This window comes from Fistularia commersonii, chromosome 35 (assembly GCF_037954325.1).
Source record: "Fistularia commersonii isolate RoL2024-O1a breed Wild chromosome 35, RoL_Fcom_v1.0, whole genome shotgun sequence".
Classification (NCBI taxonomy): Eukaryota; Metazoa; Chordata; class Actinopteri; order Syngnathiformes; family Fistulariidae; genus Fistularia; species Fistularia commersonii.
The window spans coordinates 4,022,966-4,047,500 of NC_141318.1; the positions used below are offsets into that span (position 1 = coordinate 4,022,966).

At 48.2% G+C, this 24,535-nt stretch overlaps 2 protein-coding genes and 1 long non-coding RNA gene across 7 annotated transcripts; 1 reads left to right on the plus strand and 2 right to left on the minus strand.

Moving 5' to 3' along the window:
• Positions 1–3,360: 3,360 nt before the first annotated feature.
• Positions 3,361–10,689, minus strand: LOC147213906 (uncharacterized). The gene is made up of 3 exons (XR_015104427.1): positions 10,601–10,689; positions 8,310–8,393; positions 3,361–3,402 (listed from the first exon to the last, which is right to left on the minus strand). It is a non-coding gene; the product is annotated as an uncharacterized LOC147213906 (long non-coding RNA).
• Positions 4,195–23,457, plus strand: hap1 (huntingtin associated protein 1). Of its 5 annotated transcripts, XM_086142457.1 has the most exons (17): positions 4,195–4,283; positions 6,831–7,034; positions 11,686–12,011; positions 12,182–12,370; positions 18,094–18,170; positions 18,265–18,381; positions 18,497–18,591; positions 18,961–19,069; positions 19,147–19,225; positions 19,302–19,432; positions 19,527–19,601; positions 19,700–19,911; positions 20,220–20,438; positions 20,529–20,872; positions 21,102–21,290; positions 21,615–21,717; positions 22,354–23,457. In XM_086142457.1, the coding sequence occupies exons 7-17, from the start codon at positions 18,524–18,526 to the stop codon at positions 22,685–22,687; spliced, it is 1,863 nt and encodes a 620-aa protein (XP_085998583.1). In that variant the 5' UTR covers positions 4,195–4,283; positions 6,831–7,034; positions 11,686–12,011; positions 12,182–12,370; positions 18,094–18,170; positions 18,265–18,381; positions 18,497–18,523; the 3' UTR covers positions 22,688–23,457. The 5 variants fall into 5 exon arrangements, with proteins under 5 accessions (XP_085998583.1, XP_085998580.1, XP_085998579.1 ...); XM_086142454.1 differs by lacking the exons at positions 4,195–4,283; positions 6,831–7,034; positions 11,686–12,011; positions 12,182–12,370 and adding exons at positions 15,064–15,448; positions 21,997–22,046 and having other exon boundaries at positions 22,354–22,849; XM_086142453.1 differs by lacking the exons at positions 4,195–4,283; positions 6,831–7,034; positions 11,686–12,011; positions 12,182–12,370 and adding an exon at positions 15,064–15,448.
• An 89-nt stretch (positions 23,458–23,546) lies between these two features.
• Positions 23,547–23,994, minus strand: LOC147213908 (uncharacterized). The gene is made up of 2 exons (XM_086142463.1): positions 23,718–23,994; positions 23,547–23,640 (listed from the first exon to the last, which is right to left on the minus strand). The coding sequence occupies exons 1-2, from the start codon at positions 23,947–23,949 to the stop codon at positions 23,564–23,566; spliced, it is 309 nt and encodes a 102-aa protein (XP_085998589.1). The 5' UTR covers positions 23,950–23,994; the 3' UTR covers positions 23,547–23,563.
• Positions 23,995–24,535: the final 541 nt, after the last annotated feature.

Genomic DNA, 24,535 nt, shown 5'->3' on the forward strand with positions numbered 1-24,535 from the left:
AACCAGACGAGCTTGGTGAGTCACACCGCGGGGTGGAGGTTTGCTCACCGTGATGCACAGGATTGTTTTTGTTTTCCCAGAAAAGGGAGTTCACCCTGTAACAGACAATGATTTTGATCTTTTTCAAATAAATATCTCCAAAAAAGCCTGGATGCATTTGAAAGTAAACTTTTTTATTTCTAGTCATTATTCTTTTAAAAGAATCCCCTCATTCGCACATTAGTGCACCATTTAACACATATGCACTCACACATGCCACACTAGCTGAATAACCATAGGTAGCTACTGTATATTTTTTTATTTATGCACTATTCAATGCCCATTTCAACTGTACTTTTTTGTATGGCACAACTTATCATCTATCATCTTTTGTAAATGATGTTCCCACCTATAGTTTACCACATTTAATGCACATATCCATCTGGATAATATGTACATAATAACCAATCTCTAATTCACCTGTATGTTACTGTTATAATACACCATGTCAGACTGTTACTTTATTTATCACTCTGTTCATTTATTCATGATATCTGCACCTGCCGCTTTTTTTACACTTGGTTAGATGCCAAACTGCATTTCATTTGCCTGTACTTGCACATTTCTAATGACAAGTTGAATCAGATCTAATCCCTAACAGCTTTGATATCGTTCCAGGCTCATTATGACACTATTCAAATAGACACACAACAGAAAGTGTGCAACATTGTAACACTACAAAACACCAAACGTCCATGTTACTGTCATTTGGGACGATAATAAGATTTACAAATGGAATCCTTGTTGTCGATTTTTGTGTTGGTGCCTGCTTTGGAGTTAAACTCCTCGGTCCTGTTTGCCGCACACATCAGCCCCTGCAGCGAACCCCCTCCATTCATGAGCTTCATTGTCAGAGAGCATCTTTGATCCATCACAGCTGCCATGTTGGAGGCGGCTGTCTGGAGGTTGCGCGGGGAACAGGCTGATGTTTTGCCAAATCTAATTTAAAAAAAAAAAAAGCCCGGATGCACAGTGTCTTCTCCAGAAACTGGATTGTGAAATCAGTCAAAAATAGAAATAATAAGTAAAAAAGAAAAAAAACACAAAAAAACAAAGGAACAGACACAGTCTGACTGCCGATAACGCTCTAATAATAATTTGGCCGATGTGTCACAGGCAGGATTATTGGCCAACCGTTGCAACACATAATGTTAATTTTCAGGGTTTTTTTGATTTGACTTGAAAAAAAAACATCCCTGGTGAAGCTCAACGGAGGAAGAAATAATGAAATAAAGACTTGTTTTTCAAGGGACATCCGTCTTTGCTCTTCGACACAGAGTGGCTCTGTGTGTTTGAATTATTGGGTGGTGGGGGATTCAATTTGATTTTTAAACAGTTCAAATTTTTTTGAAGAGCATCTTCCGGGCAAGGCGGTATCTCAGTGGGAGGGAGGGGCACGTGGAGACTGATGCAAGCTTTTATTACCAGCAGGCTGGACTGGTGCTCCTACCCCCTCTCTGGTCAGCAAAAGCTAATTAAAAATTCTGCAAGCCTGAGCACACAATAGGCTTGTTTTTCGACAGTGTTAAAATCCCCTAAATCTAACTTCATCGCAAAGTTGGTTCCAGTTGTTCCTCTTTGAGAAGCAGCTGAAAATACATTTTTAAAAAAATCAAAACAAAACAAAAACCCCACAATCATATATTGTTTTTTAGTGATTTTCTTCTTTTTTTTATTCTATTGATCACTTGCATTTTTTTATTGTAGCTTTTCAAATACAGGTTTTAAGGCGTCATTCCTCAAGTACTGTGATTTGCATTTTATTTGTTTGGAAAATGCCATGTTAATGCATTTGACTGATTTGGTATCACATATTATTCAAAAAAAAAAAAACTGATTAGGGCTCTGCTGGTGACAATGTGTGCAGGGGAGCCTATCAAACGCCTAGGAGTGGACAAGGGGGTCAGGGCGTATGACGTCCTGCCTCCAGGCACGGCTCAGCCCTGTGTGTGTCTTTTGTGACTGGCATCAGCTGTGCTTCGTCCACTCAAAGAGACTGGGGGGTGTAGGGTCGACTGGGTAATGCAGGTTATTGTATTTAGTAGAGTGAATGTCTGGGCTTTTAAAAAACACAGCCTTGGGCCCAATCAACACTCCTGGGTTTCCATGTGCCAGTGGAGGGGATCGATGTTTAGCAGACTCATATCACGAATCCTGCATTTGTCTGATTTTTGGCATCGCCATCAAAAACGTATTTTCATGCACTTCCTTGGACTTTCTCCGATATTCCCTGGACAGCTGAAGCGGCCCCCCGGGCGCATGAATGGTGCCATTGTTGTGAAAACAGCGGCCTCTTTATTTTGAAAATTATCCAAGACTTACGAGCCGGACGCACCGCCTGTGACACTGCCAGACTTTACTGTCTTAAATATGACATCAAGAATCAGTTCACGCACACCGATATCCTTCCGAGGGATTGCTGTGGATATCCTGTGCATTGGGGTCAAAGAGATACCTGTACTGGCGGCTGACACGGGCCCGGCTGTGTCCTACACACTCCCGACAGCTAGACATAAATATCACCGCCACGCAAAATCTGTCTTGCCCGACATGACAACGCATCGCCCCGATCTCACAATACTGGCCTGTTTGGCTCATAATCCACTGCGCACATCCCACAGGAAATGGCCCCATTGTCCTTAGGAGAGGAAGTGGCCCCGGAGCAGACCACTGGCCGGCGGGGTCTGTGGAGACACTGGTAAATTATTAATTGTCACTTACAAAAGGGAGACACATAAGCACTGTGGTATCTGCTGTCCACTGTAGAAGGCTTTGGAAACAATATATAGTAGGGCTGAAGCTCATCTATCTATTAAGAAGATATAATAGAAGACAACGTTGTACAGATGTGTTACTTTTTGACCCGATCTCATGGATTTTCATTAGCAGATGGAATTCAGTTGCTCATTTTATTTAATATGACTGGCCTTTAAAATAATTTCCAGTGATTTAGAACTACCCACACAAACAATAGCACACTTAAGGATGATTTATTCCAGAGGTTTCACAGAGATAAGAACTGTAATCTACGAAATGAATAAATCTGCTCGATTGTTAATCCATTTGTTCCGGTATCATGCAAGATCAAATATTTCCTTACAATTTTGACCGCTAGAGGGAGACAGAGAGTCAGAACACGTCAAATTAGTGCTGGTCAGAACCTGACATGCACTGTATGATGCAGTGTGTGTGTGTGTGTGTGTGTGTGTGTGTGTGTGTGTGTGTGTGTGTGTTTGCGCGTGCATTGTGCGTGTGACCCCCTGACAAGTTTGGTGGCTTGAGAAATAAATAGCCCACCTTTTGTTGAACTCACATGGGGGTGTCTGTCAGTTTGACGGCATCCATATCAAGCCAGAGAGACATCTGCAAAACAAGATTAACCCACCAAGAATATTAATAGATAGATACATTCCTTTATTCATTGTAAAGACAGTAAAACAATAACACGAGAACATTTTGAATGCAAAAATACATCCATCTTCTTCTGCTTATTCTGCAGTCAGGGTCACTGGAGCCTATCCCAGCTGTCATCAGGCGAGAGGCGGGTTTACACTCTGGACAGATTGCAGGGCTACATGTATAGACAAACAACCATTCACTCACTCAGGGCAATTATTCCCATTTGTCCAATTAATATGCATGTTTTTGGACTGTGGGAGGAAACTGGCGAAAACCCAATCGAACCACAGTTCTTCGTCCTTCGTGCTGTGAGGCCGCAGCGCTAACCACTGCACCACTGTGCCGCCTACTACAAAAATACAATGAAATACATTTAAAACCAGAAAAATACAGTAAGAAAAAGTCTGGTAGACACACACAGAAAGGCAGTGAACCAGATTAGGGGATGTGTGTTGATTCAGGTCCTCCAGTTTTAATTAATACAAGCAGCCAAACTGACTTGTTGCAATGATAACCACACTTCATGGACCCTTCTAGTTTCGGGGAAAAAGGAGTATGAGTGTGTATGTGTGTGTGTGTGTGTAAGTCTCATATATATATACATATATATATATATGTATATATATATAAAAGTATAACATGGTAAGAAATCAGGCAAGTTATTCGTGGAGAAAATGACTGTGCATTGCTGCGATGTGTGAGAATTCGCCTCGCTAAAGGGAGGAGAAAAACTACAATACCCATAACGCCCCGCCCAGCGCTGTGACAGCTGAGCTGCAAACTTCGCTGGGGGAACAACTTCAGCGGGGACCGCGACCTTGAACACACGCCCGGTAAAGAAACATGTAAGACTCGACTTTCATTTCCCCCCTCTTGTTTCTTAAAAATCCATTTCTCGCTGGTATTTTTTTCTCCGTACAAACCGCTTTATCTCCGGTTTATCCAAACTTGCCCCGAAGTTTGCGTGGTGGGTGGGTGAGTGGGGGGAGTGGGGGAGGTCATCTCCGGAACGCTGCGGGGTGGGAGTCCTCCGTGGGCGGAGGGGTTGTCGGAGACACCGCGGTGGCCCCCGGTCTTTGAACAGTCGTTCTTTGGTTTACGGTTAATTAAAATGACATTTAGTTGAAATAATGTGCTAAAGGTGTTTCTGTTTGAATATTTTGTTGTTAGCTTAGCCGTCAACCCCCCTCCTTCCCCGGCAGTGACTTGGCTCGGTTTGCTAGCCGGAGAATCTAAACAGCTAATTCCTTCTAATGTAAACAACTGTCAACTCTGGAAAAAAAATAAGCTCAAATTATTGCACTACTTCATTATAATTAAACGTTACCCTCCCCCGAAACAGGTGTAAAATAATATTAATCATAATAATTTATAATAACAACAATAGTTATTATTATTGTTAGTACAATGTTAATTATTATCTGTACTTTTGATCCTAACTGCTACCCAATATCTCTTCATTTTCACAATTTTCGAAGCTGTAATTGTGTTGTTATTTTTTTTTCCCCCACATATTGCATGTGAGTTTGCTTGAAGAATGGTTGCACACTAAGTGCAAAGTGCATTTTAAAAATGGTTGTTTTAGATTATGCATTACAAACTCCCATGATTTTTGCATTGTTGTATTGTTGCTGTCTTTTAAAGAAATACTTCTTTAGAGGACAAAAATAATAATGTTAAAATTATAATTGAGCGTTATGATTTCGTGAATCTACTTTGTCGGAACGCTCCATAGGATGACCCACTGCGGCTAAGTGCATTGTCGCTTGGGAAGTTGGGATCAGACATCTGACCTCGGTCGCTTCTGTGCACACAACAGCAGTTCCCTCCACCTTTGTTTGGACAGACTAAATACTGGTTGCGTGTTCAGCGCAAGCGGCCGAGTGTCCGAGAGGGGATTTGTTGTCAATTCAGAATGGGAATCATCGCTAACCAGCACCAATAACATACTTTGTGTAAATAGTGTCCGCTTACATAAGCCCTTTAAATGCCCTTCAATTTCAAAACGCACACATTGATGGTGTCAGAGCTGCCATGCAAGGCACTAACCAGAACGTCGGATCAACTGTTGGGGGTTCGGTGTTTTGTCCAAGGGTACTTCGCCATGCAGGCAGGAGGAGCTGGGGATCATGAGAGGTTTGATTTGGTCAGACTGTAGACCCTTCCACTCGGCACATTAACTAGAGGACTGAGTCAAGGTTACAGAATGTATAACTACAATATTATATCTTTAAGATACAATAATAAAAGAAACACCTACTTAGAACTGTTAAAAGCCATTCATCCTGTTTATGTTTAAAAAGTCAGATAGATTGATAGATAAATATTATATTGATGCTGAAAAAAAATTCTGGGATCTCTTCAAGTCTTTTTAGTGGGAAGAAAAAAAACTTTTTTTTTAAACAGTGCTCGAAATTTCCGCTCAAGATCGCAGTCGACCTCACAAACCTGCGATTGAATAACAGAACTCCTCCTGCCCCCCCCCCCATTATTTTTGGAAACAGACTTCTGAGAAGCACTAATCTTTTGCAGCCACGCGCTCTCCACCACATTTTTCTATCACTGAGTAATTTTTGGAGTGTTAAAGGGCCTGAAGCGAAATGCATCCCAGGGCTCGACGGTGGACCTGTACAGGATAAAAGCTTGCCAAACGGTGATGTGAGACGCCCGCTTGTTATTTCTAGTAAACGATCGCCGATAAGACGGAACACAAGGGGAACCGATTCATCATGGAGAAGGTTTTTTTTTGTTTTTTTTTTTGCCAGCTGAATATCCTGTGTTATTATAGCAACCTGAGCCATGATGAAATACCAATACAAAGCTGGAATCTGCTGATGTCCAAGTCAGCTGGACCACCTGCTCAGAGGACGCTGAGATCTTAGGGTTGCTCTTATTTAGAAGTAACAAAGACCGTGTTACTTTGTCCACTAGTATTAGGTTAAGCCAGATTTCTTAAAGCGAGGAGGCCCCTGTGGGCCCGTGTGTTCGACCGTGCGCACTGTGACCTTTAAATGCCGGTATACACTTTTGTATTTCTCCTGGGATTCAATGTAAATCTGCGCTCTGGGACAGGCGCTGTAAAAACAAATGAGGAAAGAAGTCACGCCCATGGTGATGTGCTGGCAGGTTAGACCTGAAAAGAGTTTTTTCGATTTTATAGCTTTGCTTTTATAGTCACTTGATAGTCACATGAACGTGACTCAAATTTGGTCGTCCGTTTCTGTACACTGAAGAGGACCTTTCAGAAGGAAGAGGGAAATCCTGACTTGCCGTATTCCAATAATCAGGAGGTGGATGTTGAGTTTTACACACGTTTATATGTGTGTGTGTGTGTTTCTGTGTGTGTGTGTAAACCAGCTGGCCTCTTCCCTGTGTGTCCCTCCTCCTCCCAGGCAGCTTTGGGCCACACCTCCACCCCTCCTCACTGTGGCTCTCCCTCCTGACAGGACTACACTTCACCCGGGACAGAGGCTGGCCGGCGGAATTCTTCTAGCGGCACGGCGGGATCACATTTGATGGTCGCACATCCATCCGGAGGAAGGATCGTCCCGTCGGCTCGGAGAAAGCCTCATTAGCGGTTCCACCTCGGCCCTGCGGTAAGTCCGTTTCACAGTTCTTCATCATTCCAGCTTGTGTTATTAGCATTTTAGCATGTTGCTTCCCCTCCACGCCTGAGCTGCCACCCTCACCATGTGTTGATTAGTCCTGATACAGCACAGAGAACTTTATCTGGCCTTTTCATCCTGGACTTCTCATGTGAACGTGATTTAAGTGAATAATTAAAAGGCCTTTTTTTGACGGTTTAACCATGCTCCTGTGTGCAACTTTGAAAATATTCACAAGTGAATGACAGCCATGTGCGCTTTAGGGCCAGCGCATCGTTTTGCAGGGTTTACTCCAATCGTGGTAGATCAAAAGAGAAAAGTCCTCCAAGAGATTCACATATTGAAAGAAGATCCATTTTTTTCCCATTTTGGGGAAAAAATGAGAAGGAATAAAGTTTTTAAACTGGCACGGACGGCAAGAAGCTATAACCTGCGCTCACTTTTCGACATCGTGCCTAATCTTTAACATGCGTCACACATTCTCAGGTGAGACGGATGCGTTGAATATTGGAATTTTTCCGTCTTCAAGTTTAGACCCCCTGAGCGAACGCAGTTCCTCACTGGGTATTAGGATTTTTTTTTTTCTTGGCCACTTTGTGGTTCCTGTCCAGATATAGCTCCTCCAGTTGTCAGGGTGACATTCCTCGCATCGAGGGCCCTTCATACCGGCCTGTTGTTTCCCACGTTCCCGGCCTTCTGTCTGATTTTATACACTATCAGAACTAAAAACTTCTTGAGCAGCCTGTATTGTTTGTAGACGCACACAAGGACGGTATTTGCATTAGGTTCTCTTCTGTTTGATCCATTCCATTTTGATGGGATCGATATCAGCATGAAAGATATCAGCATTTAAACAACCGGATCTAATCGGTCCGCCTTCAGAACCTTTCTCATTAATCTCTGATATTTGCTTTGCTGTTTGACATCATATCCTGGCTTTTGTCGCAACGCAGGCTTGGTCCCGGCAGAGGGCCGGCCTGAGCCCAGTCCACAAAAGCGGCAGGGATAACGCGACGAATATTTACACCCGTTACATTGCGGATTTGCGTCTCGCTGAAGCGGCGGGCGGTCGTGCAGGATGATCAAATGGCGTCTGAGGCTCTCCGACTGGCATCGCAGAATTACGTCAAAGTAAATCATCGTCTGTGAGATACCACAGTTTGCTCGCGATGACGGCAGTGTACGTCCTACCTGTGCCGGATCACGCTGTAAAAGGAATAAAATACCCCTTAAGGGCAATAAAAGAGGATTAATGTATTTACTTACTGCCTTGTAATGTTGGCTTTATGAAATGCACCCTCTGGGATGAAGCATTCAACTTGGAAGCACAGTTTTATCGGCTTTTGCAACCTGCGGATATACAAAAAGAGCTAAAATGACAAATTGAAAATCTTTATTGGAGCCATTCAGTATTTAGATATACGCCAGTAGTGACAAGTTCTGCCCTTGTTATTATCAGTGATTTAGTTTTGTCAGTTGTTTTGTGATTTGTGAGAGAGGCATGATCATACCATGAAAAGCGGACAATTGTTTTTTTTTCTGTCTTTTTATTTCAGTCATAGTAGAAATTTATTTAGCAAGCAGGCGATGGTGTATTTACTTTCAGTTCTGTTTTTTTTTTTTGGGTGCTTTTCACTTGTAATTTGTCTGCCTCTTATCGGTGGCTTGATTCTGCAGGCTGCCGGTGGATTTTTGACTCAGCTCCTAACCCGATCTTATAGTTGTGAAAAACCGATCTTACAGTTGTGTGTCGTCGGGGTAGAAGTATAGAAGCAGAATTCCTGCCCCGATTGTTCTCCCTGATCTAACAGGAGCAGCTGAGTGCTGCGTCTGATAGCAGCGTGGATAGATACATTAGTTACAAAAACTTCCTCTTGCAGTTCCAGCGATCCATAAATAACCTGCAACGTGGTGGACGTGCATTGGGCCTCCTCTTTGGCCCGCCATTAGTTTGCAGAACTAACCCGACGTCATGGACTCATTCACATCAGGTCATTTGCAACACACGAGATGCACGATCCGTCACTAGTACCCTGATATACCGGGTCCGGTTTCATTTTTTTTTTTTTTTTTTACCTTGGCATGATGTAAATGCTCCATCATTCACACTGTCGCTTTTTATTTGTTTAGAAAAAAGCAAAGTCATTCAAATCTTCACCAGCTCACTGCTTTGAAAGCCCTTTCCAGTCCCATCACACTCAGTTCAAGAAGGAAACATTAATTTCTTTAATCCTCGTCAAGTGTATCTATAATCCATCACTTGGCGGGCAGTGTGTATGGAACAGACACCACGTCAACAAGATTCATGGGCAAAGGGGTATTTTTTAAAAGCAGCATTAAAAACTACTGAGTTACAGTAGTTGAATTGTTCTCATGGGGGTCAGATCTTTAGAGACCTGAGGCTTTTAGTTTTAACTCGCCGTGATCTTTGGTCGTATCGTCACACCTCTGAACCTTATCCGTCTAATAAAAAAAACACTGTTTCAGTTTCATATTTCTCCACCGCAGGCAGCCTTTGCCACTGATGTCATGTGCTTCAAATTTTTGTCAGGCGGGGAAATGCAGAAGGAAAATCTCTTATTTTAGGAAAAACACTGCACGAAAAATTATTTTTGTTGACTTGAAGCCAAATGGAAAGTGATTAATTTGCAAAAATTTAACAAAAATTCTGGTGTATCAGTTGCATTAGTTTATCAATTTTTCTTTCCTAACCGTTGCCGGAGAGAAAAAAAAAAAGCTCTGACGTTGCTCAACAAATCCTTATTTGTAATTTTGGCTCATTTGGAGAATCTGCCTGTGACAGCTTGAATAGAAACTGCCATCCTCTCTTCTGTGCCGAGCTCACGAGTCCCCCCTGACACACACACACACACGCATACACACACACACACACACACACACACACACACACACGTTCCCTCTCTATCCAGTGTGCCAGAGCTCACGTACACACACTCTTGAAGGGCATTGTTTAAACAGCAAGCCAACGTCGGGCCCTCCAAACACGCGGGTCAAGTCCAGACTCCCAAGTTCATAGAGTGAACCCTCTACGTGCCTTCTGCGGATTAAGTCATTTCTTTTTTTTCAGGTCACATGGTTTGCTCTGCCTCAAAAAGGCAGAGCAAAGCATTATTTCATTAGTATGTCATTATATCTGGTCATAGAGACCACCGACAAGTTGCTGGTAGCAACAAACAGAAGCGTGTCTTCTTTCCAACTTTGTGTGTGTGTGTGTGTGTGTGTGTGTGTGTGTGTGTGCTGGAGTGAAGCCCTCGCTGATTTCCCTGGCATCCAGCCCCCGCAGTAAAAAAGGGGAAGGAAAACAAAGCGAGGGAAGACGGCTAATAAGCGCGTCCCCGGCGTCAAGGCTAAGTGGCTAGCACGGTCTCGCCTGGATGCGCGGCTAACAAAGCAAGAGTGTTTTCACCGACAGGCAAATTGGTTCTAATGCAGTGTTAATGTGGACCCCCCCCCCCCCCCTCCCAGCCTCCCTAATGGGGTGCCTAACTTAAAATTGTATCCACTTAAAGGAATCAAAAATGAGTCATTGAATAAACCTTTTCTCACGACGACACCAACTGACAGCCGGTGTTGGGAATCTTCAGTGTATTGCACCCATTCCTCCGACATGGATGGGTCAGCGAAGATGAAGATGAAGATGAGGATGAGTTGGCTTGGGACCAGAGCACTCAGCTAATGAGATGGCCCGCAGAAGAAGACAGAAACCTCAGCTGCAGACAAACAGAAATAGCAGGGGGGGGTAAGAAAAAGGGCATCTGATAGGGATACCGTTGCTGGGGGTTCAGCAAGGCCTGTTTCGTGCTTAATCGGCACGTGTTACGATCGGCCTGTTCGTACCCGGGCACCTCGGAGGCTGTCGCTTTAATCGAGCCGAACCCTTTGTCTTCAGAACAGCATGTTTTATTGACCGCAATAACCGCCTTCAGGTATCAGGTGTCCTTTGGCACCCGCAGTAAAGCGGCCAAGCCTTTTGTATGACATTTACGGATCGGGAAAAAAAAAGCCCCGCTGTTCAAACAGAAACCTATGTCCCTTGGTTTCAACAGCTATCCGTAACATTTTACACATATTACCTCGACAGTATTATGACAAGCCAAAAGATATAGCTTCTATATCTTTGACAGTGATTTACTTATTTTGTGTAATTTAGTTGTTCTCCAACATGGCACCCCAGGGGTTTTAGTCCACTGTGGAAAAGATTGTGGCCACTGCTTCTGACCTGTAGTGCATGCTGACCCTCCGGCTGCCGTGTTGATAGGAGCGATACGCGGCCGCTCTGGGATGGGTGGAGGTGTGTGTGTGTGTGTGTGGGGGGGTCTGATCCGTGCAGCCTCGGGCTGCGGTAACTGTATCCTTGCAACCTTGAAATCCAGGGGGCGGGAGGCGAGGCCTTCCTTTGTTTGTAGTGAAAAGCTCTCTGATCAAACAAAGGTTCCTCGGTGGAAAGTTTGCATCCGTCAGACTCCGGTCGTAGATATCGGAGTTGTTGTTTTCTGAACAAACACCCAGTTGCGGTTTGATGTAAATTTTCATTGAAAATATCTGTTTGTTTGGATTCCAACATCAAGATAAATTTGTATCAGATATTCAGCTTTGCTTTTGCCCTGTTTTTACCCTCCAGGTCTCGTCGCCGACCGTTCCCTCCCTCGGCCACTGGGGGGCGCCGGTCCCACAGGGTGACGCCAGCGCGGTTCGCCGGCATCCTGAACCCTCCGGTCTCAGACAAGCTGTCCAACCGGGCTCCAGCTTTCCGGCCCTCATCTCCCGGCGCCCATCTTTCTCCTCCTCCCTGGCCCCCACAGGCCCACCTGGACTCCCTGTCAGCCTTCTCCCTCCATGATGGGCGGGGGGAGGCCCCTGGGGCCCTTGACGTGGACCCCCGAGTTCATCCGCTCTCACCTAGAGACCCGGGCCGGCTGCCCTTCCGTGACGCATCCACTCTTACCGGTAGGTCACATGATAATCACTTTTTTTTAATGGTTTATTAGAAGCAATTCATTTTTTTATTACAGAGAAAAAGCGAATCATCTGTCTGCGTTGGGTCAGTATGACCCTGACCCAGGAAGGTCTTTTCTACTTAAATCCTGCCTCACATGCACCATCCCCGCCTTCCCTAGACCTTTGCGCAGACCTACCCGAGTTGGAGATCGTGAGCCTCTTGTCGGAGGGCCAGCCGAAATACACTCTCCGCGCAGACAGCGTGTTTGGCTACGACAATGAAGACTGGCTGCAGACTCCCGTGCTGCCACAGGAGGTCGCAGCGGGGCTCACATACCAGCAGATCGAGGAGACCTTCAAGTACTTCTGTGAGTCTTGTTTTCCTCCTCGCAGGGCGATCTTTCAGATATCAAGGTATTTAATTTGGAAGCCTGGTTTTTAACATGGTTTGTGAGAAAGTACAGCCTTCTGCTGGCTGGTTGCTATCCTTGGGGTTTTGCCAGTATTTTTAATTTTCCCCTTTTTTTTGTTTTATTTTGATTAAATGGTTTCCCTTTTACATTTGCAACTTCCCCCTCAGAGTGCCACTGAATATCCAATGGGGGTTTTAACCGCCCCCAAAGGTAACCTAGCAGCGACGCTCTTCCAAATCTCTGATCGGAACAGAGCGGGTATAATGCAAAGATAGCTAGATAAATAAAGTAATTGCTTTTTAAAATTATTGTTGTGGTTGTACGGTGCAAACAGTATATTTACAATTGAAATCATTCACAGAATGCTAGAAGTTAATAAAGGGTTCTTTTCAAGAAGATTCTTTTTTTTTTTTTATACTTAACCTACTAAACAGATTAATTTGGAAGATTATCAACTAGCATGTTGATAATGGCACAGTAGTGTGCGATCTCATATCAGCAGCCCGGATTCACAAACACAAACATACCAACATAGAAAAAAAAAAAAGGTTGCATTCTAGTGAAGGCATGCTGGATATTTCAGTAATCAATCGCAGCGGCATCCCAGAGAACAGAATGTTTGCGGCAAAATTGCGACCCTTTAATGAGAAAACAAAGCAATCCAATGTTTTCGCTAATAAGCAGGTTCGTGTGTGTTTGAGCACGCAGCATCAAAGCGTTCAGCATCACACCCTGACTGCAACCATTACCCAGCTATGTCAGGCACTGCTGCGAATCCACCCCGGGCTGCGCGGACCGTTCCGTCATCGACAAATTAATTAACGTGACATTCGCGTCGTCTGGTGCGCCGCCGTGCTTTTAGCTCAGATGATTGTCAGATGATTTAGCTCAGCGGGGACGGGCGACCAACTACAGAGCAAACAGCTAGCTGAGGAAGCCTTTACCTTGTAATCCTTAAAAGCGGCCTCTGCGTCACCTTGGCGTCCAGCATCCTCTTCCTCTTCCTGCCTTCAGTCGGTGGCTCGGCTCCAGAGATCGGGGTCACAGGACGGTCTGTTCAGTCGCTAGCCTGCAGCCGCCAGGTGTGAGAGAACGATAAACAAAGGGTTTTTGGTCACTGGTGGGGATTTTCAGAGACGGGAAGTCGCTTACAGTTACAATATTACCTATCTCAAGATGGTGGATGGCGGGCGCATGCATTAGATATCTCTTAAAAGTGATGTTCTCGGCCTCCCGAAGTTTCCGCAGGATCCTCTCATGTTCATTTATTAAACCCCGACATTCACCTGACATCAAATGGTTAACAAGGAAACGAGGGAAAAAGTGGTCACAGTAGCAAAGCAGGAAATATATGATCCTCATTACAAATTATAGTGTAGTAGCTAAATGACCCACGGGTACTAGATCAACAAAGAAAGGAACCAGGAAGTTCCGATTTATATTTTTCTCCATTCCTTGTATCATAACCCCACACCAACAGTCTGTTTTTTCAGTTAAGCTGAGCCAAAGCATCCTGCCAGTGAGCCGGGGCCGAGCAGACTAACCTGGCATATGGTGCCCGTCTGCCCGCGTTCCTTTTCTCGAGCTTACCCCGTCCAGCTGCACGTGTGCGTTTAAGACTTCATCAAGACATGCTCAGTGACTTTTTGCCCTTTCCTTCATTCCTAGAGCAGCGAAAAACCTCCGGTGCGTGAATTTAATATTTGTTGTTGTCGAGAAACCACCTGAGATCTGACCTCCTCACAACCTCCATGGGAAAGTCCCTGTGTTTAAAGATTTTCCATGGCTTGAGCCGTGCGTTATTTCGACGTACCGTACGCTTTCTAGATTGGGTTCGAGGCTCACCGACCGCAGAGGCCTCCCTTGCGTGACACGATCGACCCCGAAGAGTCCCGCTCGGCAGGTAAAAAATGCATGAGACGCTAAATATTTGATTTGGGCCGGCAGCTGCAGGGCGGCGGGCTACTCGAGGAGAAAGACGACAGAATTCAGAACTGACGGAAATTCCTTTTGTCACGATTTCAAGTGATTTCAAAGCAGCGGCTGCTTACGTTTGCGTGTGTGTGTGAAAGATGTGAACCCTCGGTTTGAGTGAGAATTATATTTTTGACATTTCCTCCTTTCTTAAAAGCCATAACTCTCCATCGGATGCAGGGGAAGGGGGGCGTGGCTGTGCATCAGTGCTGCGCTCGCTCGCTCGCTCTAACGCCCCCTCCCCGACTCGCCGGCGTTGCGTACGCGGGGAGAATCACTGCAGCCATTGGCACGGACGGAAGCTACCATCTGCCTCCTCTTGTAGGGGTGGAAGGGGGGGCTTAATGCAGCATCAAATTAATCTTCCACCCCTTGCTGTTTTCCTTGGTGTCCTCTTGATCATCAAGCCTCGCTTTCCGAGATCGGTTAATCCTGTCGATATTTGCATTTCTCCTCAGTGCGTTAAATTTTGTTTCCTCATTCAACCGCTCCCCCCCGTCTTCATCCTCCCCTTTGCTCTTACCCGGTAGTCCAACGTGGCCAGGTAAACGGAGGCAGGCATGACGACAGATGGGCCGCGCAGGCGGAGGGATTATACATTAACGCAGCGCAGCTCAGATCCTCTTGTGCGCAGGTGTCCCTCTCTCCCTCCCATTCCGCCGCCCCATCCCGAGGCGAGCGGACGCTCATTCTGACACACACACACACACACACACACACACAGGCAGGCCAGAAGCATGAGGCTGCAGACACCGCCGGTGTGTGTCTGCACAGGCAGCAGCCAGTAGGGTCAGAAAAAAAAAAGCAAGGGATTCAAACCGATGGACGGAGAGCAGGAGGGCGGCGGTGCCCTGGCCACCATGGAGGTGTGGAGCTCCCTGGCGTCCGAGGAGGAGGATGGGGAGGTGGTGGCGGCGGCGGCGGCGGCGGTGCAGAGGAGCATTTCCAGCCTCATGGAGAAAGTGGCAAAGGAGGAGAGGAAATTTCAGAACAGCAGCAACAACAACAACAATAACAACAACAACAACAACGACGGCCTTTGCAGGGAGGTGACACAAGGTGAGGAGATGCAGCGTGAGATTAAAAAAAAAAGGAGAAGTGAGAGCGACGGTGGGACGTGCAGGGACGGACGAAGGATGTCAAGTTGAGGAGATGAAATATGCTGAGGGGGAGAGGTTGAGATTCTGCCGCATGTTTTTAGTCGCTGTGTTTTCTCGGAGCTTTAGGACGCCGTGGCGCGTCCCTGTGTTAGAGAAATTCTAGTTTTCCCGATAACGGGAGAATATCCCGCCTCTCTGCACCCCCAGACCACAGCCGGAGCCAAGGTCACCATGGATGCGCTCGCCCGGGTCGCCTCTTGTTTCTCCTCTCCGTCCGAACGGCCGGCACTGCGACACCAGGCGCTGGCGGGTGGGAGGAGAGAATCAAAATTTGACATTCGGGACTAATATCTCCTCTTCCTCTTATGCAAGAGGATAAAATAAATGGGATAGTTTTCAGTGCACGGAATCCGGCTGATTACATGTGTTTAGAATATTTGCAGGAGCTTCGGGATGAAATCCAGATCGGACTTTCGGCCCATTGCCGGTCAAATCCTTCAGGGAGATAACTATCTCTCATGACCCTTAGATGCGCATCTGTGCAAAACACATCCAGAAATTTAAGGATCCTTCACACTCACACAGATTTCTGACACTCCGCTTCACACTTTTCTGCGTACAATAGAGGTCAAGAAGGGATCTTTTCTCTCCGCGCTCATCCTTGCCCGTCTGATCCCCACGCCATAACAGACGTCATAAGTATACCTAAGTCAGCATTGTTCATCCACAGGGACAGTATTAGCACCGGCCTGGATTTAGCCCCGTCCAAAACCCTTAAAGCCTCAAGCTGGCAGCGCAGCATCTTCCGTCGCCGTGGCGGTCAGGTCGGGGAGGAAATAGATCAGGGCAGATCATTCACCCGGCCCCATTCACGGTACAGGTGACCCCCCCCCCCCCCCGGTGCCAAAATCCAGCATCGTCGGCCAGTTCAGTTCGTTATTATTTCCTGCACCGTTTCAATACAATGTCATCGGAATGTGTCAGATTGTGTGTGTGTGTGTGTGTGTGTGTGTGTGTGTGTGTGTGTGACTTTTTAAGCTTTTGTTTACAGAATACCTGGAATTGATTAATGTGCACATCACCACCTTTAATTCCTTCCTAGTTGACCGTGTTTTGAAAACAAAGCTTACTTTGACGTCACAAACTGTTGTTGTCAATGTGTAATAACATTAATAGACCCGCGGTCAAAGCAAATAAGCTAGTTAATAAATATATGAATTGACGTATGATTGATTTGCAGCCTAAAGTGAATAATTTCATTAAAATAACTAACACTTGAACTGAGACCCGGCTGTTCGTATCACGTAACAATGCCACTGAATCCATTATTAATAAGTCGTGCATCTGGTTTTTGTAATATCTGTCAAAAGGGGGGGGAAAAAAACCCCGGGATTTATTTTTGCAGCCATCAGTGAACTAGACACGCTTTTTAAAAAGCCAAGTTGGCCTCCAGCAAGAGATTCATCTCCGCGGCCACTGAGGGAAACTTGACATCGTGCCCACCAAAGCGTCAGGCGGCCAACTGCGGGTGGCCAAAAAAAAAACAAAAAAAAAAAAAACAAATTGAATTCCTTTATGAGGATAAGAGCTAAAAATAAAAAGCCGCAGAGTTTTCTGGAACTCAGCTGGTCTTTGTCTCATCGGCCTCTGCCTTTATTTGCGCCCAGTTATTCACAGGCGAACGCAATTCAGATGCAGCGTTTTGGGGCGAGGGATGTTTTTTTGGCGTCTTCCATTAGGCTGATTAGAAGCCGCCGTCGCCGCGACGTCCACCTGGACGCATTCAAGGACCTCAATCTCATTACTTCTGCGTACGGCCTCCCAACTCGCGTTAACGATTTCTACCGAGTAAGATTACGCTGCTAAAACCGACTCCTGCCAACTCGCAACATCGGAGATTTGTTTTAAAAACGCGAAACACGGAAACACGGCGACAGAAAACCGTGACTCATGAATTCTCCACGGCTCCGTCGTTGACTTTAAAACGGGACATAAACACCGCATTACACAACACGTAAACAACTTTGCGGGTCGATTGTTACGTCCCCGCCTCCGTGCCGTACGTGTCCCGCTGGTGTGAACACTCTGTCACTTCGAGCCCTGGCAGCCTCCTCCCGCTTTGGACTATAAGCGAGTGTCCAGAAGTGAAGCAGGTCTTGATCTGTGTGTCTTATCAGGGCTAAAAAGGATCAGGCTAAGAGGATCAGTAATTGGCTGACCACATGGGGATGCCGTGGTCGCTGCTGTGGAAACTTTTTTTTTTTCAAGGGTCTAGATCGGCTCAGCCAACCAGACAAAGGAGGCTTTTGTTGTTTCAAGGGATCTGTTTATATTTAAAGAAAACGGTTATGCTAATGAGCGCGGCCTAGCTGTTTACATGGTGAATCCGTCACGCGCAGCAGCTCCTGACGTGAAACGATAACGGATAATTACGATTTTATTTTGCAGGGGGCAGGGGGGGGGATGGGACATTTTGAGGGAGAATCAAGCATTTCGTTCATGTCCCAGGAATGGCGGTTCGTGCGCACCGCGCTGACATAATCCTCTTCCCGCCATGTCGAGCCCTGCCTCCTCCTCCATTCATGAACTCTCTCCTTCCCCCAGTGCTTTGCTCGGACCGGGTCGGCCAGGTCACCAAGACCTATCATGACATCAAGGCCGTCACCCACCTCCTGGAGGAGGTAAGAGGCCGCGTGACGTCACAATTCTTTCAGAAAATCAAACGTCACGAGCGTCTCGTAAGATCGTTTTTTTTTTTTTGTATGTGGTTTGCAGAAAGAGCGCGACCTGGAGTTGGCGGCGCGGATCGGTCAGTCCCTCCTCAAGCAAAACCAAGAGCTGACGGCAAGGAACGGGGCTCTGGATGAACAGCTGGAGATCGCAAAGGAGGAGGTGGGCACACACACACACACACACACACACACACACGCACATGCTGGATCGCGCTGCCATCGTTGTCTTCAGGGGTCCTCCAAGCTCAAGTGACCCTTTTTATCCTCTTCTCCAGATTGCGCAGCTTCGGCATGAGCTTTCCATGCGCGACGACCTCCTCCAGTTCTACGCCAGCACAGAGGAAGTAGAGAACGCCGAATCGCACTCGCCGTGAGTACACAACACACACACACACACACCTTCATGCTGTCCTGTTTTTGTAATGGTGGGTGTCTGTTGTGGACAAAGGTGATTTCCTGGATTTCTACACCTCGCGCTCTGATTGGTTGCCTCAAACAGGAAGTGACCCTCCAGTTTAACACCGTTTCTTTGCCTCTGAATAAACACCTGCTCACACTGAATTGTTTTTAATCTATTATTCAAAGCAAACCCACGATATTTATATATTGACCTGGCCTCCAGGTCATTCAGACACCACTTTAAACCTATGAAAAACAATTGCCTTTTGACAGTATGATCTAAAGTCTTGTTACTGCCCGGAATATTAAAAATAAAAAGGACATTCTATCCGCCTTCCAGGATAAAGAGGAACGAATCGTGCAGCTCGCTCACCAGCCTAGTCCACTACGACTTCTTGCAGCAGAAACTGAAAGGTTTAGAGGAGGAAAACCGCAAACTGCGGCTAGAGGTACGCCCATCTTTCCCTTCGCCTCGCCCGGAGAAACAATGCAATTCCAGATTGCGATCAACTCCTGTTCTTTTCAGGCCAGCGAACTCACCACAGAGACCACCAACTATGAGGAGCAGGAGCAGGAGCTGATGATGGTGTGCGTGGAGGAGCTCAGTGAGTGCGGCCGCGCCGGCGGGCACTTCCGACGCCTCCGTCGCGAGCGCGCTAATCCTCGCCGCCTGTGTTGCAGCTTCGGTCAACAAGCAGGTCGTGGACCTGTCGGAGGAGCTGGCGAGGAAAGTGGAGGACTCCCTTCGGCAGCAGGAGGAGATCAGCTGCCTGCTGGCTCAGATCGTCGACCTGCAGGCGCGCTGCAAAGGCGTGAGTCAAACGCACTCCTCTGTTTACACTTTAAATTTTTTCGCCGCCTCCACCTGCACGAGCAGCTCGATGAAGTCCTCCGTCTCTCTCGCAGCTCACCAACGAGAACGAGGAGCTGAGCCAGCACCTGAACGCCTCCCGCGAGGAGCAGCTGAAGCTGCGGTCGGAGGTGAGGCGTCACTCCCGTCTAGACTTTCAAGCTACGCTCTCGGGGCCGTCACCTGTGACCCACTTGCGGTTCTCTCCCCGGCCTCCGTCGGCACGCAGCTAAAGGACCTGCAGGACAAGTACTCGGAGTGCGAGGACATGCTCTGCGAGGCTCGAGAGGACATCAAAAACCTCCGTAACAAGAGCCTTCCCAACAGCACGGTGCAGCGCTACACCGCCCTGGCCTCCGTCCTCCCCATGGACTGTCTGGCGGCGGAGATAGAGGGCACCTTCCGGAAAGGCCTGGACACTCCTGCGCCCGCTGAGTACAGGTCAGCCCCCCTGAGGGAGACCCCGCCTCCATTTGGCATCTAACAACTTCATGCTAACAATTAGTAAACACACTCGGACTCGCTGCACACGCGGGCAAACCTCATGTTCAGGCAAAAGGCAAAATCCGCAGAGTTGTCCTACCTGATTAGTAGAGGAAGCTGCCATCTTGTCCTCCGCCATCTTGGCTCTCGGCTCCAAGCGTCTTTGGAAAGGGGGCTCTGCTGGAGAGGAGCCATATTTGTTCATTCATTCATTTATTCATTCACCTCAACCCCCCCCCCCCTCTAACCGTCTGATGTCCCGGCAGGAACCACCCGTGGCGCGTGTTCGAGACGGTACGGGTGGTGAACAAGGCGGTCAGGCTGCGGTCCCGGTGCCCCTCGCCGGGACTGCCGGGCTCCAACCCGCTCTCGGCCCGCTCCAGCTGCACCAGCACCCCCCGCACCAGCTACTACGGCTCCGACAACGCCAGCCTCACCCTGGAGGACAAGCCCGGCGTCGGCGTTGCTCAGAAAGGCGACAGCGGGTACGTGTCGCGACGTCCTTTCCTCAAAATTCCGATCCAGACGTCGCGAATGTTTACGTGACCGAGCCCGCTTCGCGTGTCTCCGCTCAGTGTCGGCAGCGGGCCGAAACGTCTGGGCCAGCCGGGCACGCCGGGGGGCCAGGACCTGGAGGCCGCCCTGCGCTGCCTGTCGGCCCGCCAGCAGAGCCACTCTTCGGAGCGTCCGTTCTTCGAGGTGGAGCGCGAGCGCAAGCTCCGCGCCCTGGCGGCGCACCGCGACGACGAGGACGAGGGCTCCAGCGGCTTCCTGACGCCCAACGACAGCCTGGCCTCCAGCTCGGGAACCTCCACCGGCACCAACTACTCCAACGCCAGCTCGCGGCACTCCTGCAGCTCCTCGGGAGGATCCAGGTCCTACCTGCCCGACCGCCTGCAGATCGTCAAACCCCTTGAAGGTAGAAGCTTCGTCCCGGAAAACGGATTTAATATCGATTTAAAACGCCGGCATTTTCTGAGCGCTGTACTCGCCGTGAATTTTAATACAATATCTGAATAACAACTGGAGAGCTTTGATTATAACTCTAACTGCAGGTCATCCCGGTCATCTCAGTCGGTCAGGAGTTGGATTCGTAGTATTTCAGTGTCGAGTACAGCGTATTTTCCTGTGTCTCCCCCCTCGGCCAGGCTCCGTCACCCTGCACCACTGGCAGCAGCTGGCCAAGCCCAACCTGGGAGGCATCCTGCACCCGCGCCCCGGAGTCCTCACCAAGGACTTCCGGGAGCTGGAGGTAGACGTGCAGCACGTCTACAGCCTGAACGACCTGGAGGAGGACGAACCCGACCTGTCGCTGCTGCCGGGAGCACACGGCATGGGTAGGGTCTATTTCCTGGAAAAAGCCCGTTATCGCCTCGCGTGTAGAGGATCAGACGGCACCCGCGGGGGATTCAGGTACACTGAGAAACGTCGGACGATCGAGAGCCCAGACGATCACGATGTTTTCCTCCTTCTTATACTGCTGGAGGGAAAGTTACTCGTCTCAAACAGGCGACAGTCAGGCTAACCCTCCTCCAGACACCCTCATCCCAACCCCTCCATTGTTCAGTAGCAGTGTGTGTGCGTATCTGTGTGTGTGTGTGTGTGTGTGTGTGTGTGTTTTTCCCTCCTAACACAATTCTCTCCCCTCCGCCGCACCACAGTCTCCTCATCCAGCCCCAACCTCCCCCAGACCTCACCCACTCACACCATCACCACCTGCCAAGCCCTCCAACCTTCCCTCCTCACATCCGCCTTCTCCTCTAGGTAAGAACCTCCTCGCCCGCCTGTCGCCAAGGCAACAGCTGGACACAAATCCAAAAACCGATCCAAAAAGTGGCAAGAGACATTTAAGGCAGGCTTTTAAATTAAGAGCGTATTAGGTTTTCGGCTTCGCTTTTATTTTGAATAATCCCGAATGTTGTGCAAAATCACAACAGGAGACATTAATTTGGGGGAAAATGAGAAGTTACAAGGACACGCGCTCTCTTTCTTTTTCCTTTTTTCTTTCCTTCCTTTACAAAACAACTCTCTCTACTTCCGCAGCGACAAAAAACGCCTCTCCAGGCTCTTTCTCACGCTGTAAGAGGAGAAAAGTAAGAGCCGGCGGTCTCAGACATCGACACTAACCGACACGCCTGCGTTTGGCTCGACTAAAACCAGCTTCACGCAAACACACCTCGCCGCCCTTTCCGCATGCGGCTTTTTCTCTGGCCTAGATACGTGAATGCCTCCCCCTCGGGGATGTGTTTTGCCACTAATGCTGCAGTGATGAAGGCTAACCGTACACACACACACACACAAGCACACTCGCTCCGCAGACGCCCCTGAACTCCCTGCATGTCTCCACCAGCGAGCGGCGTAACCGCTGGATTTCTGATCGGCCTGCGTTTCTCCCCGCAGCCTTTACTCTCTCATCTTGCCACCTCGTGGGAACTATGACCATGTGAGCGCCACGCCACCGCCGCCGCCGCCGCCGCCGGCCCGCACGCAACCGGGACTCGTACAGCTGCTGCAAGAGCGCGGCATCTCAGCCTCTTTCCACCCCCACCGCGACCCCCACGCCGCCAGACCCCAGGGCCTCGCCAGCACCCGGGCGGCCGGCGGAGGGAAGAGCGGCTTCAGCCTGAACCTGCTGGAGAAGCTCCACGGTCTGGGGCTGCACAGGGTGGCCGCCTGGGGGGCGGCGAGGAAAGAGCGCCGCCCCTCCGCAGTGACTTTGCACCAAGCCATGTGATTTCACCTCCACGCAGTTAACCTCCTTCCCAAACACCCCCCCCTCGCCATACACCCTCCTCTCAGGACTCTCACCGCTCCTGTCTGCCTGATCGCCGCACAAAGCGGGGGAAATAATTTAAATAAAACAAATCATTTCTTTTTAAAGAAAAAAAAAAAAAAAGCATGTATAAGAGGAAAGAAACTTTTATGGGAGACATCATTTTACATGTTTTCCCTGCTTTCGTTTTTTTTAAAAGCCTCCCACACTGTCAGGTTTTGGAGTATCCAAAGCAGAACATATGTGTGTGTGTGTGTGTTTGTGTGTATTTAAACACACACTCACACGTGTGTGTGTGTGTACATAGTTTGTTCATTTGTATAAGTTAAGAAAATGTGACCGTTTGTCTGCACCTATAAACCTGAGGAACAGGATTATCGGCTCATCACCGATGATGTAAATAATATACCGGGAAGAAGACTGAGGGTAAAACCCCAGTCGTTGCCGTGGAAACCCTCTCCTCTCCCTGCCCTCCATCCACAATGTTTTCACCAAAAAAAAAAAAAAAATCTGCTGTATTTCACATCAGGGATTCTTTTTCTTTCTTTTTCTTTTTTAACTCAGTCACACTGAAATGTAAAATAGTTTGGATGCAGCTGTTTGTCAAATGTAGTGTAATTAAGGCATAGGATACTTTGGATTTAAAAGGGAAGAACTCATGCGTGGGTTCGGTGTGTGTGCCGTGTCCAGCCTCACGTCTCACCTGTGAATAAAACCAACCTCCCATTTCCCTCCAGCCCCGTCGTGATATTTGTACACGCACGAAATACTAGATACTACTTCTTCTTCTGGTCAAAATACACGTTTTTATTTCTCGCGGGTGGATCACGCGGCGTCTCATTCCACGTTTCTGCGTCCAAAGTCCACCCAGCCCTGGTAGTCCCGGTCCGGCATGCAGTCCGCGTGGATCACCTCTGTGGACGAGACCCCACGTTACAGCATGCGCAAAGTTCCCTAACACACACACACACACACACACGCACACACACACCTGAGAGGGCCTGCATGATCTGCTTGGTCATGATCTCCCGCTCGTCCTCCGACAGATGCGCCCGCCTCTGGATCCGCGCACCGTGCGTCCCCCTCCGCAGGCCGCCGAGGAGCCTCTGCAGCCCCGCGTCCCCTCCGGGCCCCACGGGGCCCTCACCCACGGGTGGGTCCTCCGAGGGGGCGCCGGAAGCCAGCAGAGCAGCCGCCAGGGTGAAGGCAACGATCCAGAGCATCACTAGGTGCAAAACACAAAGAAGAAGAAGCTGTGGGGTGAACAGGTGGCGTGGGAGGGGTCCACGGAACCTGACGTGCACGCGTCGTGGAGTCAGAGAAGTGATGCACCTTTGGAGGAGCCGCACATTTGCTTTATATCTTTGCACACACACGCATACACACCTGTCGGGTTCTGCGTCAGCACATGAAATCAATAATCGATAACAGTTCGGTGTGTAAACGTTTGAATGATCGAGGGGCAGATGTGCGTGCAGGAAATAGCAGGTGTGTGTGTGTGTGTGTGTGTGTGTGTGCGTGTGCGTGGGCGGGTGGGGGGTGTACCGGTAAAAGCCAATCGATGTTATTTGCACTGGAAATTCGATTCCATCTAAAAGTCTTGTCAAACATCGTGGAGGAAGTCACGCCACAGGATCACGCGAAACCACGTGTCTCCGTCCGAGTGGACAGGTGTTCTGTGGAAATATCACCGTGGGTGTGTTCTCGCATCAGATCTCCATCCTGCGGTCCATTTAAGAGAAAACATCATCGTGTTTTTTTTTTTAATTCAATACTCGCAGTCGATACTTTCCACAGTGTGAGACGCCG